Source organism: Accipiter gentilis, chromosome Z (genome assembly GCF_929443795.1).
Source record: "Accipiter gentilis chromosome Z, bAccGen1.1, whole genome shotgun sequence".
In the NCBI taxonomy this organism is placed as follows: domain Eukaryota; kingdom Metazoa; phylum Chordata; class Aves; order Accipitriformes; family Accipitridae; genus Astur; species Astur gentilis.
The window spans coordinates 151,105-166,907 of NC_064919.1; the positions used below are offsets into that span (position 1 = coordinate 151,105).

General features: G+C 45.1%; 1 protein-coding gene across 1 annotated transcript; it reads right to left on the reverse strand.

The window, feature by feature from the left end:
- Positions 1–82: 82 nt before the first annotated feature.
- On the reverse strand, positions 83–15,620 carry ZNF541 (zinc finger protein 541). The gene is made up of 16 exons (XM_049794607.1): positions 15,323–15,620; positions 13,890–14,121; positions 11,074–12,715; positions 9,634–9,692; positions 7,854–8,013; positions 7,100–7,267; positions 6,008–6,527; positions 5,091–5,154; positions 4,218–4,360; positions 3,654–3,757; positions 2,736–2,811; positions 2,139–2,227; positions 1,529–1,669; positions 1,277–1,386; positions 524–721; positions 83–167 (listed from the first exon to the last, which is right to left on the reverse strand). Exons 1-16 carry the CDS (start codon positions 15,618–15,620, stop codon positions 83–85), a joined length of 4,089 nt encoding a protein of 1,362 aa, XP_049650564.1.
- Between the last annotated feature and the right edge of the window lie 183 nt (positions 15,621–15,803).

Below are 15,803 nucleotides of genomic sequence, written 5' to 3' on the forward strand. Positions count from 1 at the left end.
AGTTTCCTAGTTACCATTGGAGGTAGTCAGCAGATAGGTTTCTTCCATCTTTGTCTCACTTTTAAAATGCTTCGAGGGCCATTTAATCCTCAGAACAGGCTCTACCTGCTTTCTGTGCGCGATGCCTTTTCATATGAGCGTTCCTACCTCTTACCTTGTCAAACACCCTGCGAGTCAGAAAACAAACAGATATTTTTTTTTAGTTCCTTTTTTTTAGTTCGATAAACACCATTAAACCAAGCTTCATTATTTCTACTTTTGTGAACTTCTGCATATTGTGATGTGTGGTATGACACAGTTCCCTTGTTTTGTTCCGCCAGTACCCCTAGCTGCAGGGAACACTGGTGTTTAAACAAGACAGGTGTTTGGGTTGAAAGTCAAACAAAACTGCAAGAAGGCCAAGGGGCAGAGGTAATCCTCAAACTGCCCTTAGCTCTGCTCCCCCTCTGCCCCCTGGGGCGGCTTTGGAAGTTTAAATCTGTTTTAGCCAAAAGCGGCGGGTTTCTAGAAGAAAGATGAACACCTTTTGCACACTTTGCACGGAAATACACCCTGCTGGTCTGCACTTCCAGCCCGGTGTGGAGACTCATTCAGACTGCAGGATGGACTGCCTTCGCTGCATGGCATCCTTTTATAACTCTTCTGCTTTATCTCCGTGCTTTCCTTAGACAGAGAACGGCGCCTCTTCTTTGGGCTACCAACAGCCTGTAAATCAGAGAGCCTTTATTAATTGTCCCTTCTCTACAGAAAGGTGGATAGCTAGAGTAAAAAAACCCACTAGCTTGAAAAATCTCTGACTGGCCCAGGAAATTAGATTGTATTCATTACAGCCAGCACAAAAATGTATCAGCCCAAGTCTGCCCAGGTGAACTCCTCTAAAATAGCCAAAAAAACCACTTTAATTCCACTGTAAGGATAGGGGGGCAAACACAGGCCTTGGAAGAAAAACCCTATTATTTATACTACTGTAAGTGGAATAGCGCTTTCCTCCACAAAAGTCTATACAACAGGTTTAAAATGCAGAATTAAGCACTGAAGATATACGGTTACCCAGTTTCTACCAAAAAAAGTAATTAAAAAAAAAAAATTCTGTGAACCAAATCCCTGTTTACTGGCAAGGAATGTTTTAGCAATCCCCATGCAGAGCCACATCAGCAGCAGTTCCTTTTACGTAGCACTGGGATGTGACAGAATATCCCCAAAAGTCATCAGCAACAAGTTTAATGTGATTAATGATTATTAATGTTAGTAATAAGTTGGGAATTATCTTATTTACATCAGCAAGGCTGCCAGCACATTAAGAACAAATACTGCCTGTAACGAGTAAAAGCACATTTTAGTCATGGTGCTAATGACAAAGTACTGCTTTGTTGTTTCAAAGTTATTCTACAGAATAAGTTTATCAAAGCAGCAGCAGAATAAAACCAGAACCTCTCCCTGGACAGCATCTGCTGCACCTTTCAAGAGCATCAGAAGATGTTTTCCATATGGAGTGGCATCAAGCACAAATCCCCAGCAGTTTTCCTACCTTTTTTTCAATCTCTTCCATCTCATACTTGACTCTCTTGACCCTTTTTCCCATTACTAGATCTCGATCGAGGCAAAATGCCCTATTTTTTTTGCAGGTGTAGTAATATTCAACACACTGGGACACACTCTTAGTCTGAATCTATTGTGAGAGAAACAGAAGCAATCTATAATGAAAATACTGTAGTAAAACATTTAAGGCACAGATACACAACAAATCTATCTAGCACAGTTTGTCCTTCCCCTGTTCTCTCCAGTTATCGCACTGCAACGTGCCATTGAAGCTTCAGCATATGGACAGGTAAGATCAGACAGAAAACAAACTTTCCTCTTCTGAACAGGCTGTAAACAAGTGCTGGAAGGGCAGAACTGTAAGTTTCACACAGGCAGTCAGCATAATGTTTCATTATTATTTTACTGTCTCCAGTATTTTGTACCAGAGATACTAAATATTCTGCTGTAATGATACATTAGGGGAAATAATGTCTTGTACCGGTGTCTTTTTAGCATTAAGAAGTGAACACTAGGTTTCAGAGAACAGGATTCCAACGCACAATTCAAAATACAACTTCTGGGTTAAAACTGTCAACACGTCAGTCTAATGGCTTTACCTCCTTCTGTATCAGGTGAAAATCCTTCTTGTGTACACGAAAAGCCTTTCTAAACAACTCCTTCTCAAGGGATGTCCAAGTATCTGAACCTGGTAATAAACAGCAACATGCAAATTATTTGATCACTCGCAGCCTAATGGAAATCAGCACAATTTATTATTCACATATTGACATCTCTCCTCCTTCCGAAAGCAATTACCAAACACAGAAGTGAATTCGTTAGCAACAATAGTTATTACTGCCAGCAGATAAGCCCTGCATGCTGTGAAGCCCGGGCACAAATGAAAGGAAGAGCGTATGGCAATGAGTATTTGGCATTGCCACATTTCAGCGTGCTGCTTCCGTTGGGTGTCACTGCAGGGCAGCACATGTTAAAGCAGCGGGCTGAAACACAAGAACAAGGCATTCCCCATGTAAAAAAGCACCGTAAACAGTTTAAAACTGAAGCGCTTTGCTACCACTTTCCCCACCCCAAAGAACACAAATTGGTTTTTGCACTTTTTCTCTAAAATAAATTTCTTAAATCAGAATACAGAAAGGCAACTGCAGTATCTATCAGCATTCCAGCTGAAGGAACAAGCTCTACTTCCAGTTTACCTGTGTAATGATAATTAGCCAGAGGATGGGATTCAGATTTCTGAGGCCCACCCGAAAGCAGCATCTCCAGAGCCTCCTGCAAGATTTCATGTAAAAAGACATTAGATTCCCCCCCACGAGGGGCAAAAAGATAAACTCCTGCTTTCAGCTATTTTGCTACTTCAGTGAATCAATCCACTGTAGGAAGATTTTGCTCGTACTGGTCAATGCTTAGCAACAGCACTTTGGGATCCCCTCAGCCCACTGAAGTTTATGGAAATATTTCCTCAATCCACACCAAAGTGTTTTAAGAAAACGGAACCTCAGGAGATCTCTGGGGACCAAGCTATGGGGCCCTACCTGCCACCACCTACAGGAGAAGATTTCTCTCTGCTGGAAACGTTTTCAGCTCGTCCCTGCTGCAGCAGGCGTGCTTGTAGAGCCTCCTTGTGGAGACATGGCATACACCAAGTCCTCTGCTGTATTTGATAAATCCCTTCTTCAAAGGACACTGAGCAAAGTAGACCTACTCGGGGCTTAGTCAGGACCAGGCTGGAGGCACTTGCCCAGCAAGGAGCACCTAGGGCTGTTGCAGTTGTCAAGCACAGAATGCTTATCTAGAGCAGACCTCGGTTTTTACCTACATGGCAATTCCTTCACTCCTAGCATTCGGGGTAGTAATACTTATATTCTCCAAATTGCCACATAATTTACAAGAGAGAAAACAAGATCTTATTTATACACCAGGACAGGGTCTGCAGTCCCAAGGGATGTTAACACAGACTGTGGCAACAGGCAGAACGCAAGAACTCAGCATGTTTAACAAAGAGACCAGACTCCAGCCTGCGGAATAGAAAACTCAGAGCAACTCCCAGCTCATGCCAGTGGCAAAGGCTGTCCTAGTCCATTATTAATTATGGCCCAATAGCTGCTTCTTACCATAACGTTGCCTTGTGCTTCATGCAGGCAATGCAAGGCTAGCTCTAGGTTCGTTCCTCCCCCCGGCATGGCACTGGAGCAGGCCAGCTTGAGCAGTTCTGTTACTACAAATGCAATGAAAACCAACAGGAAGTCAGCTTCTCTTAAGGAAAGAGAAAAGATACGATACAAGACAGAGGGAAAACAGAACAAGTGCAACAGACAGACTGGAGACCGAGAAAAGACATGGGAAGAAGTCAGGTGTTGCAACTACCCGGGAGCTTTGGGACCAATAACTCCATAGACAAACCTCCCCTCTTCTAAGGTCGCTACAGATGAGGTGGGACAGCTACAAACACCCCTGGCCATTTTATACGGAAAATGCCACTGAGAGCGTAACAGTTATTATTTGTTCACTGTTCTACCAGAACTGAGCAATCTCCTTTCCTCTAATGCAACCACATGTGAAGGTGGTCAAAAAAAGATGGGAGATAACCTGAACATACAAAAAGCTGCTGTGAAAACACAGACTTTTTGAACCCTCGTATCTTGGGGGTGGCTTTGAAAGAAAAGTGTTAAAGAAACCTCTGTCCTGTGTTTCCAGGTTAGTTGCCATGTCTCCCCAGGGCTTCCACACCAAGGATGCTGGCTCTTCAGTGTCCTCCAAATCTGATCTATCCCGGAGGTTTGGCAATTCTGCCTGAAATTCACTTCCAACATTGATGCGTCTAAAGTTGTAAGAAAGAGGAGGGGAGGAAGGCAAGTTGCGAACAGATACATCACAATAACACGCAGCACTACCAATACACACGCTTATCAATACACATACGCTTAGGAAGAGGGGGTATGGGATGAGCAAGGCTCAGCTGTAATAAACACGGCATGCATACAACACACATTTCCCAGCAAAGCATTACAAGCTCTCCTCCTCTAACAACTTTCAGAGCCACTACTTAGCACTAACTGCATCACCACGCCACCCGTGGAATTCTTCTGTCTCCAATCAATCAAGAAAGTTTGTTCTCTCTCCCTCAAAACCTGACAAAATTTGTCAGGTTCACTCTGAGACTCATGGCGAGCAGCAAAGAGGAGAGAAGTCTGCAACCATGGAGAAAAAAGAATGTTTGAACATCATGTAGAATGTTGGGGGCAGGCACCTTTATGACATCAGCCTAACTTGTATTCCACTGCGACTGCACCGGGCATTTTGTTGCAACTTCATTCTGGCCAGCACGTGGTATCACCCGGCCAAAACCCACTATTAATCTCACCAGCGATGCAGGACAGCGAGAGAATTGGCCAAGCAATAGGATTGTGGGAAGGAGGTCAATGTCAGCTTTGAAGGCCTGTATGGCCCATGCGCTTGAACCAACCACACACTGACTCCTAAACTGACATTCCCTCATCCCCCATTTTCAAAATGTTTGTCGTTATTCTAATTGCTATGCCATAACTCACGGCTGAATGCTGATTTTTGTGTTGTCCTTCATCAGACAAAATCCAAAGTCCCTGTCCATTCTGCCTGAAAGATACAAAAAAATGCTCAAGATAAAAACCATCCTGCCGAGACCATCCTTTAGCCTTCCTTCACATCCTCACCATCGCAAACCACTAACTATTCTCTCAGAATTCCCCTCATTTCAGTGAAATTGCTCACTTTTTGACTTGGAAGCTCTCTAGAAACACCATCCGGGTACGCTTTCACAGCTGCGTCTGACCACGGGTCAGAAGTCAGCCACATAGGGATTGAGCAGTTCTGTATTTTTTAATAAGTGAAAGCCAGTAACAGAACAAAACCCTGGTAGGCTGTTGACATCCCCTCTTCCACAACCAGAATAACAAAGTAGAAGTCACAAACTTCTGGTTTTTTAAAGCCTCCTTTGGAAGGCATGAGCAGAGCTGGGGCCTGTCCATATTTGTCAGCACAGCTCCATAAATCAGCTGCAGTCTCTGAATAACTACAGATGACAAACCATCGAGCAGAAGCCAAACCCAGAGGAAAACTGCTTTCACTGGGCTGCTGCCTTTGCCACACAGGTGCCCACCCTAGCTTCTGCAGTTTTACAGCGACTGTTCTAGTGTAACCACTATGTATTTTTAATTAAGATAAATTTTTACCACAAACCGGTACAATAAAATCATGTCATCAGTTTACGAGTAACTTAAACTGCTACATGTAAATGTCTGTACTTCCACTGGCCTCCATACGATGCAGTAATTTATCATACAGGAAGGTGGATACCATTTGAATTTATAACCCATCTCGAAGAAAATGACTGTGGGTCAATTTTCTCTTTCTGTAGTCTGTACAACAGTCTGCTGGATTCCTTTCCAGTTCCATGATCTGTTGAGTGCAGACATTAGGATTTTATTACCTAAACCAGCACTGAACAGCTCGTTGGGATCACCGCTAGCAGAGGAAGAACAGCAAGTGCTGAAATAGAGGCCTGATCCTTCCCGCATGGGGCTGAGCATCGGAGGCGGCGTGTAAGGAGAGGACTGGAACAAGTCGCTCAGGAGATGATCCACCAGAAACACAGGCGAACGAAGGTTACTCTGGTAACACCCTCCCACCCCCGGCTGGGCTTCAGGAACCAGTGGAGGTGGGATAAAAAGCGATTTTGGCCGCATTTGCCTCTTTCTCTTTTTCTTGTGCAAGCTTTTCTTGAGGTCCTTCCCATCTGGGCTTTCCTTTTCAGTAACCTGGACAAACAATTCCAAACAAACCATCAAATCCCTGTTTATCACAGAAGAGAAGGGGAACAAGTTCAAGGCACTTGAAAAACATATAGGAGAAAGTTTGAAGTTGCATAGGATTTTTATCTGGTTTTCCTCTAGACTGTCTGTGTCATGACTTATTATTCTGAGCTCCATCATGAACACCAAATTCCAAAACTTGTGCGCGGAGTGCAGTCAGAGGACCGTCTACTCTAGTCCTTACTCATGTATACAGCTCTGGGGAAGCCAGACACACTCATGAGAACAAGACCTGTTGAAAAGAACCCTCCACAAGTTTTTTATAGTCAGAGAGAGTGCTGAAAGGAAAAAAAGTAAATTCTGAAATCATCTCGAAATTCTTTAAATTGCCTAGTAAAATTCCAAGGATTTTCCTAGGTTTTAATACCAAGTGTCTGTCCTGCATCATACTGCTAATACTTCCAGCGTCATCTTTTATTTTCGTGCAACTCAAGGTGATTAACAGGTTACATATTTCCAGGAAATTACTCAGACGGACCCTGGAACCTTCACCAAGTGCATTACTGTAGTAATTACCACCAAATCCATTACTGCAGCATTATTTGAATAGAATTTGGGGGATTTAAGGGAGCCATCACCCTAAGCTGCTGGCTAAGCCAGTGAGACTCGCACACTGGTGACCAGTTGCTCAAGGAAGCGACTCCAACAAAGCCGGCTGAGGTGTTTTTGCTAATTCATTAAAATGCTTGAGGAATGCAATCACCACCCACCTCGCTCCCTGCTTGCGAGTTCACAGCCATCACTGGTACAGAGACAGGAATCACCAGAGGAGCCACTGTTAGGTCCTCTAAAGGCATCTCATGTTTTGAGGGACAGTTTCCATCTCCTGCTGCCTTGAGCATCAGTTTCTGAGCTTTTACGTCTCCTCCATCACACACCTTACCACAAACACAAACAAGGGTATGAGGTGTATCTTCTGGCATTGGCCATCTGAGGACATCAAAGTGCTTTGCAAACTATTCTTTCAAGTCACTTCTGATCCATTTCTGCCTTACATAAAATAATGATGATGATAACAAGAGCTACTACACTGAGTACGTTTCTCTAAGCACAACATAATTCAGCGAGAGCCCAGAACAGGAGTCCTTATCGCACCAATCCCATATTCTTGCTTTTACAAAACTGAGCTCCCAAGTTCACACTATCAGCTAGAATAGTCAGGCTTACATTTTTTCACTCACACTTCACAGCTGTGGAGTACGAAACATTGCTGGAAATAGCTGCAGCTTTCAAAACAGCACAATTAGTCAAGAATATCCACTACGTAACACCCACCCAAAGGGCTTCAACGGCACCATGATTCTGGATCCCACTCCTACAGTGATCTGAATTTTCAGGACAAAGTTTCAGTTGGCTCCACAGCTTTTATCTCCATACACTACAGGCAGGTTTTAAAGAATCCTCATGACCTTAATTCAAATTCCTGTTAAATAAGCATCACTGAAGGATTCCATTTCTCCTTACCTGCTGTTCTTCCTTCCTTTGTGGTAAATGCCATTGTTCACTACGAAAACACCTATGGCTCTCCAGACCATTCTCAGTATAGAACAGCTGACCGCAGTTCTTGTGGAGAAAGCCACTTTCGCACCTTCTGCCGTCAGCAGGAGCAGCACCGGTCTTATTGCTAAGTGAAAAAACGAGATAAAGGGATGGAAAATTAACATTATAAAGTTGAACCACTTAAAAAAAAATTTAATCACTATCAACGTTAGATCCATGCTCACATTTCCTGCTGTAGAGCTCATTTCATGTCTAGTTGGGAAATCTCTGCAGCTCATTTAGCAGCAAAAGATGTTAACTAGAGAAAAATCCCCAGTGGGACATCAATCACCAGCATTGTAACAATATAGCTTTAAAAAAGAGATGCAGTTAAGATACCTTCTCTTTTGAGCAGCTACATGAATTGTACCTATTACCACATACGTACAAATACTATTTTCAAAGTTATATACATGGCTTTTTAACTGTGACACCAAAAAAGAATGACCTGCATTAAAAACTCCAGAAGCATTTTCTTTCAATACCATGCATTTCATGCACCGTGCCATTTCTGAAAGATCCGCTTTTGTGAATGGAAAAATGTATCATTTGTGGATAACTCCCCCTTGTGAATTCAGCGTTTCGGAAAGATGACGTTGGAAGTCCTGCAGATCCATTTCTCTATCCACATGATGAAGACAGCAAATGAAGTTAAAGCTTCCCAGCACACCATACTTACTGCCTGGCCATTCCTATAGCCCAGCTAATCCTCTTCCAACACAGAAATAGAGGACCAGGCAGACCACCAAGGCCGGCTGGAGCAGGTAATTGTTTTCACGTGGCTCACCAGGCACCACAACTTCCATTTGTTGCCAAAAAACGATGAAATTCTTCTTTCTTAACGAGACAGCAGCTCCCTTACCTGTGACGGTTAGCAACACTGCAGACAAGGCACCTCTTCCGAGGCTGCGTGGCGACTTCACTGCTGCTCACAAGGACGTGGATTATAAAAAGCCCTTTTTTTCCAGGGAGCTGCTTGCCTTCTCATTTAGTAAATGGCAAGCTATCGAGGCTGGGCAGTAAGGTGGCAGAGCCATGATTTGCTTACAGAGAAAATACCACACGTGTGCAATCCCTGCACCAAAGGGAAGCGGCAATTACCAAAGAAGAGGGAAGTATGTGAATTTTCTTCAGCAAAGAGAACAGAGTCACAAATGCACTCTGAAAAATTATTAATCATAAAGTTAGCTAATCACTTTTAAAAACTAAATTCAGGGCCTGCCTCCATGATTACAATGCAATAATACTCTTTACAGGCAGACTACCCTCCAGGAATGAGATTGAGAGTAAAGCCCATACCCCACCAATCACCTGGAAACCCTTCGACAAGGTGAATCCTTTAACATTATCCCACATTTCCATTTCTTTACTTCCATGGTGAACTTTTGGTCTTTTATCATTGTAATGTGTGAAAAGAACAAGGCCGGTCATTCCTTATTACATCCTTAAACAGTCTGCAATGTTTCACTCAGGTTACCTCCCTGTCATACTTCAGTCATGCACGATTTTTACAATGGAGAGTTAGAAATTAGGTTGAGAGTCTTGTGGTTCTCATTTAAACATCTATTAATTAGCACAATCTAAAGGTAGCCAAATGAAAAGGCTATGTTAAATCTCAACCCCGAGGGAAATGTGCCTGACTAGGTGCTAAAACGCGCTCCAGAAAACAAACGCCACCCTCAACACTTTAGGGCAACCTGCTTACCACCCAGCTGGCAAGTTTTCTTCCTTTGCTGCGTTGCTGAGTCTGTAAATATTTCCACCCTGCAAGTAAAGAAACAATAATCAAAAGCAGATGTTATTCTGCCTGCAAGTAAAGCTTTAAAATACAGTCATTCCACCTTCAAAAAAAAATAAAAGGAACATCTGAACTGTTTTCTCCATGAAAATAATGCTTTGCACTTGCACAGCAAAGCAATGCTTATTAACCAATCCCATAAATCTTTGCAGTCATTAATAAATACTCCTCGTAACACTTAGATACATGCATCCACATGGCAAGCACACGTGCAAATACGAATCCCCGTTTACACGGTGTGGCTATCAAACTGCATAATTTCCATCACAAGCTGTAGACAGCGGGTGGGGGGGCCACACTCTGATTCCTCAGCCACGCACGGTTCCTGCGCCACACGCCCAGATCCAGAGATGCAGGGAGGGCTGGAGCATCCCAATTTCCGGCTGCCATGGGCATCAGCTCTGCTAACACCACACTGCTGGGTCAACTCCAGGAGTGATGAAGCAGGACAGGGATTTGCTCATACCCCATGTATCATCCAGGCTCCCCAAAATCTCCTGGGGTTAGAGGAAAGCAAATCTAAGACTCCCCTGAGCCCTTGGATTTCTCACCTTGACTGCTTAAGTAACACCTAGGGCACAGAGAGCCTTTGTAAGTAGTCAGAAAGGGAACATGAGCAGCAAAGAATGGGTTTAACCTCAGTGCGTTCGAAGTTCCCCGTCCTGAGGGCTGCCAGTCCCCTTGGCCTAACACACAAGGCAGCAGCAACCCCCTCGGGATAAGGCAAGACATGCGTGTAAGCCTGACATGCCACTAACAAAGAAAAAGCACTTAAACCAACCCCAAACTTTGGAGATATTTAGTCTCCAACACAGCCGCAGCACGTTTATCTGTAACGCAAGACCTTCCACATCTACCCTCAATTAGCATATTTTGACTTTGACCTCCAGGGACTGATCTCTAAAGGTAAGAAGTTTGTTTAGGTTGACCTCCCTGCCCTCCTGTGGGCAAAGAGACACCAATTATTTCCACTGGAGAAAGCGGTTCCCCTTCCACAGGCACGGAGCTCGCTGAACATTCAGGCATTCACAGCTTTTTATTATCACTGGCCTGTGCGCAAGCTTGACCAAGAAGCCAGGTGAAAGGCTCTGCATCACGTTACTAAATATCCCAAGCCCCGATCTTGTTAAATTATTTCTAAACCTCTGGCACTGGATTAATTAGTGTTTTCGGAGCGCTCTGGATGTGTCAGGTGCCATGTAAGCACTAAGTACTGTTACTGGTGAATCTAGAGCTGTCAACACTAATAAAAAGCACTTATAGGAGCACAGGAAGACAGTAAATGGCTGTGAGATGTTAACTTGAATAACAGGCAGCTAAATGTGAAGAAAAAGCACACCAACGTACTTGAATCCTGTTGAAAATGGTTAGTCGGCATGTCCCGCTGGCCGCAGGAGCCAAAGAGAAGGACGCCATGGCCACCTGACTCGGAGGAGCTGTGCCGCTCAGCCCCAACGTCAGCGTCTCTCTGTGGATGGCAGGCAGACACCAAGACCAGGCAGCACCCACTGGCGGCTTCCCGCCTGTCTCTGCGCTACCATCTTTACTCTCCTCTTTAAGTGCAGAAGCCTTGTTTTCTAGCTGATTCGACCTCCCAGAAGAGTGGCTTCCTGCCATGCTTCCAGGCACCGCATACTGGGGCTGACTAGGAACAGACGAGTCTCTTAATCCCAGGTATTCTTTCAAGGGTGCTGGCTGCAGTCCTCGTTTCTCCCCGCCTGACAAAATGCCCTGGAACTGGGGGATGGCCTTTTGGAGGTACGTGGAAGGCCCCTCGTACTCTGTCGGCTGCGGAAGCTGGGGAGCCAAGGTGGGCTGCTGCTGAAACCCAGCTTGGAGGGGGTTTGCTGCCGACTGCTCAGCCTCAGGAGGGCAAGACAGGACCTGCTGAGACTTGGGGGTCACCTGAAAGAAGTGCTGCTGCACCTGCAGTGGCTCTAGGCATGCAGCAGGTTCCTGGGCTTTCAAGAAGAGCTGTCCGGTCTTGCTCTGCAGCGCACTGCACTTCTGAACCTCTGGAAAACTCAACTCCCTGGCATTCTCCCATGGGTGGGAGTTGTGGGTTTTCGCCAACTGAAAGGCTTCCTCAAAACAAAGGAGGGCTGACTTGCTCCATGTGTCCTCTTCGGCTTTAAAAGGCGCAATGGGGAAAGACAAAGCATCTGGATGCTCGTACGCAGCTGAGAACATGCAGGAAGGTCCAGCTAACTCCTCTGAAACACCCTGCACTGCAACAGGTGACTTGTGAGCGAGGCAGACGTTATTCGTTTTGGGTTTAGTGCAAACCGGCACATTTCTTATCCACTGAAAGTCACTGCTCAACTGGTTTGCTGGCAGCTTCTGCCCTCTGAACACAGGAAAACAAGGCAGGGTGCTGCTGCGACAACACTGCAGCCCCGCAGGCCCTGAGGGGAGCGGGGCTTCTGAAATAAAAGACCTACTGGTCAGATTGGTAACTACATTCTTGCCCGGTGCAATCACGGAGACGTTGCCAGGATTTATTACGGCACAGATGTTGGAAGACGGGGCACCCTGTTGGCATGAGAGGCAATCCTTCAATATATTGTCACCCGCAGCCTCTGAAAGTCCACTGCTGTTAGATGCAAGGCAAGAGGCCTGGCTGGCTGGGGAGGAATCTGGCAAGGCAGAAACCGCCTGCTCTGCAGAGGACAAGGCAGCCAAGGGAAGCTTCTGATTTGCAAAGCTGTTCACAGCACACCTCAGCAGGTCGCTTTTGGGTGGGAAAGAGCCTGACTCGGAGCATGCAGTCAGTCCGTCCACTGTTTTCCCGCTGCCTGAGATATACAGACTTGGAATAAGTGGGGATTGCTCCCTGGGACCCTCCTTAGGAGGCTCCTTCAAGCTGCGCAAGCTTTGCTGCAGTTCGTAATGCCGGCACAGCGAACGGTGATCACAGTAACTCTCATTGCAGTCTCGTTCCAAGCACACGAAAGGTTTTATTTTCTGATGCACCAACATGTGCCTGCTCCTGCAGGGATCAAGAGAAGAAAACATTGCGTATTAACACTCCCAACTGAAAAAGGAAGTCATTTTGCACTGAGCTACTGCAGCTCTTGCACTCCTTTTACTTAGTATTGTTCTACTCAAGGCAGGACCTAAATCAAAGCAGAATTTGGCCTCTATTCAGAAAAGGCTCACTTAAGTGCCCTCCAACTGCTCTTCCCACTGGGCCATGAAGAATCCCGCTTGCTCTGTCGCCATTGCTGGCGTTTCTCTCCAGAAACACTCCGAAATTCTCCCCAAATGCAGGAGGATCTCTCCAGCCTATCGGCCCCCCATGCTCAGCAAGGATGGAGCAAATCAGAACACAGTTCAAAAGGGATCTCAGCCCAAGCTCTACCTGTGAGTGCACACAGCAATGCCAGTCAGCACAAGCTAAAGGCTGTTGACAATTCTCTTTTGTTTTAGAGTAGAAAATGACAGAGTCGAAATCGGTAGAGAGACAGAAAAAATTAGGCAAGCATGTTACCTAAACCAACGGGAAACCAACTGTAAAACTGCAGACTGTCACTTCATAAAGGCACATTTTAGGACAGAATTTGTTGGCAACTGCTGCAGTCTGACACAAAGCAAAACGGTGTTTTACTTAGCCCCAGAGTACCACCGCCAAAAATCGGACCTACGATAACCAGCTGGTGTTTTGAGAGCTTTCCAGGATTAGTAATAAAAGCTTTACAGCACCAGGAAGCATAGGATTCCAGGCAGCGGTTGCATCTATAAGCGATCTTTTGCAAGAGTTCCTAAAGCAGCGGCTGCCAAAAATCGGAAGTTGCCTCTCCAGTACAAACACCTTCCACACAATTTCCCCCATGCCAGTCGTCAGACAAGAAAAAAAAAAAAAAGAAAAAGAAGACTGGCTGCTATTGTAGGGCTCAGTATTACAGATTTTTCTGCAGCTGGGCAGAAATACACACTTTGGGGGCTTTTCCTGCACCAGCCCACTCTGGAAAACTCAAAGCTAATTTGCATCTGCTAGGGAAGTTGTTTTGTGACCTAACTTCACAGCATTTGCTAGCCTGAAAACATGACAAAGAATAACAAGCGCTGTAACTTCTGAGATTGGAAAATAAAGTACTGCAGAAGCCAACCTTATTTACATTTGGTAAACAAGGCCACATTTTTAACAGCGAATGCCTACGTACAGGCGGTCCGGCCGTTTAAAGGCTTTGCTGCAGATGGTACAGACGTGTTCCCGTTTCTGGCTGTGAGTCAGGCAGTGTTTGCTGAGAGCACTGGCACTGCTGAACACCTTCCCACAGAGGCTGCAGCCCAGCAGCGAGGTCCGAGAAGAGCCGAGGGGACGCTTTCCTCTCCCTGCAGATCTGCCTCCTCCTCTAGGCTTCTCTGGTGCCATCTGCATGGGAAGCCCCAGCTCTGAAGGGAGGGAGAAAGAGGTATCCTGAGGTTACTCTTGCGATGACATGCTTCTCACTTAGTACTAAAAACTATGTCTCTTTCTAAAACGCTTCTGTTAGAGGGCTCCGGCCCGTGGGTTTTGATGACTGAACATCCACACAAAAACGAGTAGGGAAGTCCCACAAACCTGCTCCACCTCTTATGAACTGCATCTCTGGAGCTACTTTATTTCTGATGTCTCCACAAACACCTAAACCCATGTCCCACCCTCACACAGGTTACACCATTTGCCATTTTGACCATCATTGTAACTAACTTTACCATTTTCCCCTCTTTCTTGGGAAAAGAGGGAGGGAATGAGACAACTCCAAACCCCTTTGTTCAAGGTATTTTATCTACAGCAATTTGACTAGGTGATAACCCAGGCATTTCCTGCTGGATTGGACTTCGGGAGACAATTCAAGGTTCCCTACCCACAAAATGAGCCATTAGAACCTGTTATTAACTGGCAAATCAGTAGAAATGCAGGTCTCGGTTGTTAGGAGAAAGTCTCATTTTCTCCTAGCGCTGCTAGTTACAAATTTTCACTTGCTTTGTTTTCAAGCTACCCAAACAGGGCGTGCTTTTATATACATTAGCAATTAAGTTATCCATTCCCTCTAGAAGAGCATTTTACTAAAGGCAGGCTTAGAAAAATCCCATTCTGCTTAATCCATTTCACAGAGACTTTGAAATGCGAAAAGAATTAAACAGCATGTCTCTTCTCCACTTCAGGGAAAGCCAGTAATATAGATGTTTGCAACATATTTAGCAAATCTATCATTTTAATGCCTTCGCGTTTTCCATTTCCAGCTGGAGGGCAGGTTGCAAGGACTCTTGAAAAAAAAACCCAAACAAACATATTCCTGTCTAGGGTATAATTTTAAGAAAATAGGACAGAATTCAAATTCCTGTGAAACAAAGGCGTTATAATTGTTACATCATCTTCTACAGCCTTATCAATCTGAATGGTGTTTTACAGGTAAGAGGCAACAAGAAACACTTTTGAAGTGCTTAAACTACAAGAACCTAGAACTGATTAAAAAAAATCCACGTGTATCCACCTCTTTACCCCAAAGATCTTTCCACATCATGGACTCCGCCACCTATATAAAGTTACTAAATATCTCCAGCTGCTTCAATCCGTAAGACACCCTTCAAAAGAATAGAGAACACTCACCGTACTGCAAGGGCTGCAAGTGGGCCTCACCGAGGAGCTGAACAGAAGTGCAGTCCTTCAGTGGATACAGAGGGAGCATGTTCAAATCAGCCTCCAGAGTGTGGCTGGCCGCATCCACGGCTGGAAGGTCAGGCACCACGTCCAAGCCACTCAGCCCCACAAACATCATGTCTTTTGCATTTAGGCACAAATCATGGTTGAGAGCCTTGCTACAGACCAGCCCCTGGCTTTCAGAAAATCCAGGGAGATGCATCTCCAAATAAACAGCATTCTCGTTGCCAAAGAGGTACTGGTCCATGCCTGCTGCTGAATTTATGGCCAGTTAAAGGTGGGCTCCTTTCCACCTAGAGCAAAACTTGAGGGCGTGAGGACAAGCCTCCTAAACAAAATGTAAGAAGGGAAAGTTAAATAAAGATTTAATGTTACTCACCAAACCCTAACCAGTACCACAACTGGCCCTGTATCAACCAAACCTTATCGG

Bases quoted from the DNA above. Each gene is read 5' to 3' on its own strand.
- ZNF541 (XM_049794607.1), bottom strand. From the start codon at position 15,620: ATGGACCAGTACCTCTTTGGCAACGAGAATGCTGTTTATTTGGAGATG. The intron at 9,693-11,073 runs GTACGTTGGTGT...CTTTACTTGCAG, and splicing joins CCATTTTCAACAGGATTCAA to GGTGGAAATATTTACAGACT. The intron at 3,758-4,217 runs GTTTCTTTAACA...TTGCATTTGTAG, and splicing joins CCTGGAAACACAGGACAGAG to TAACAGAACTGCTCAAGCTG.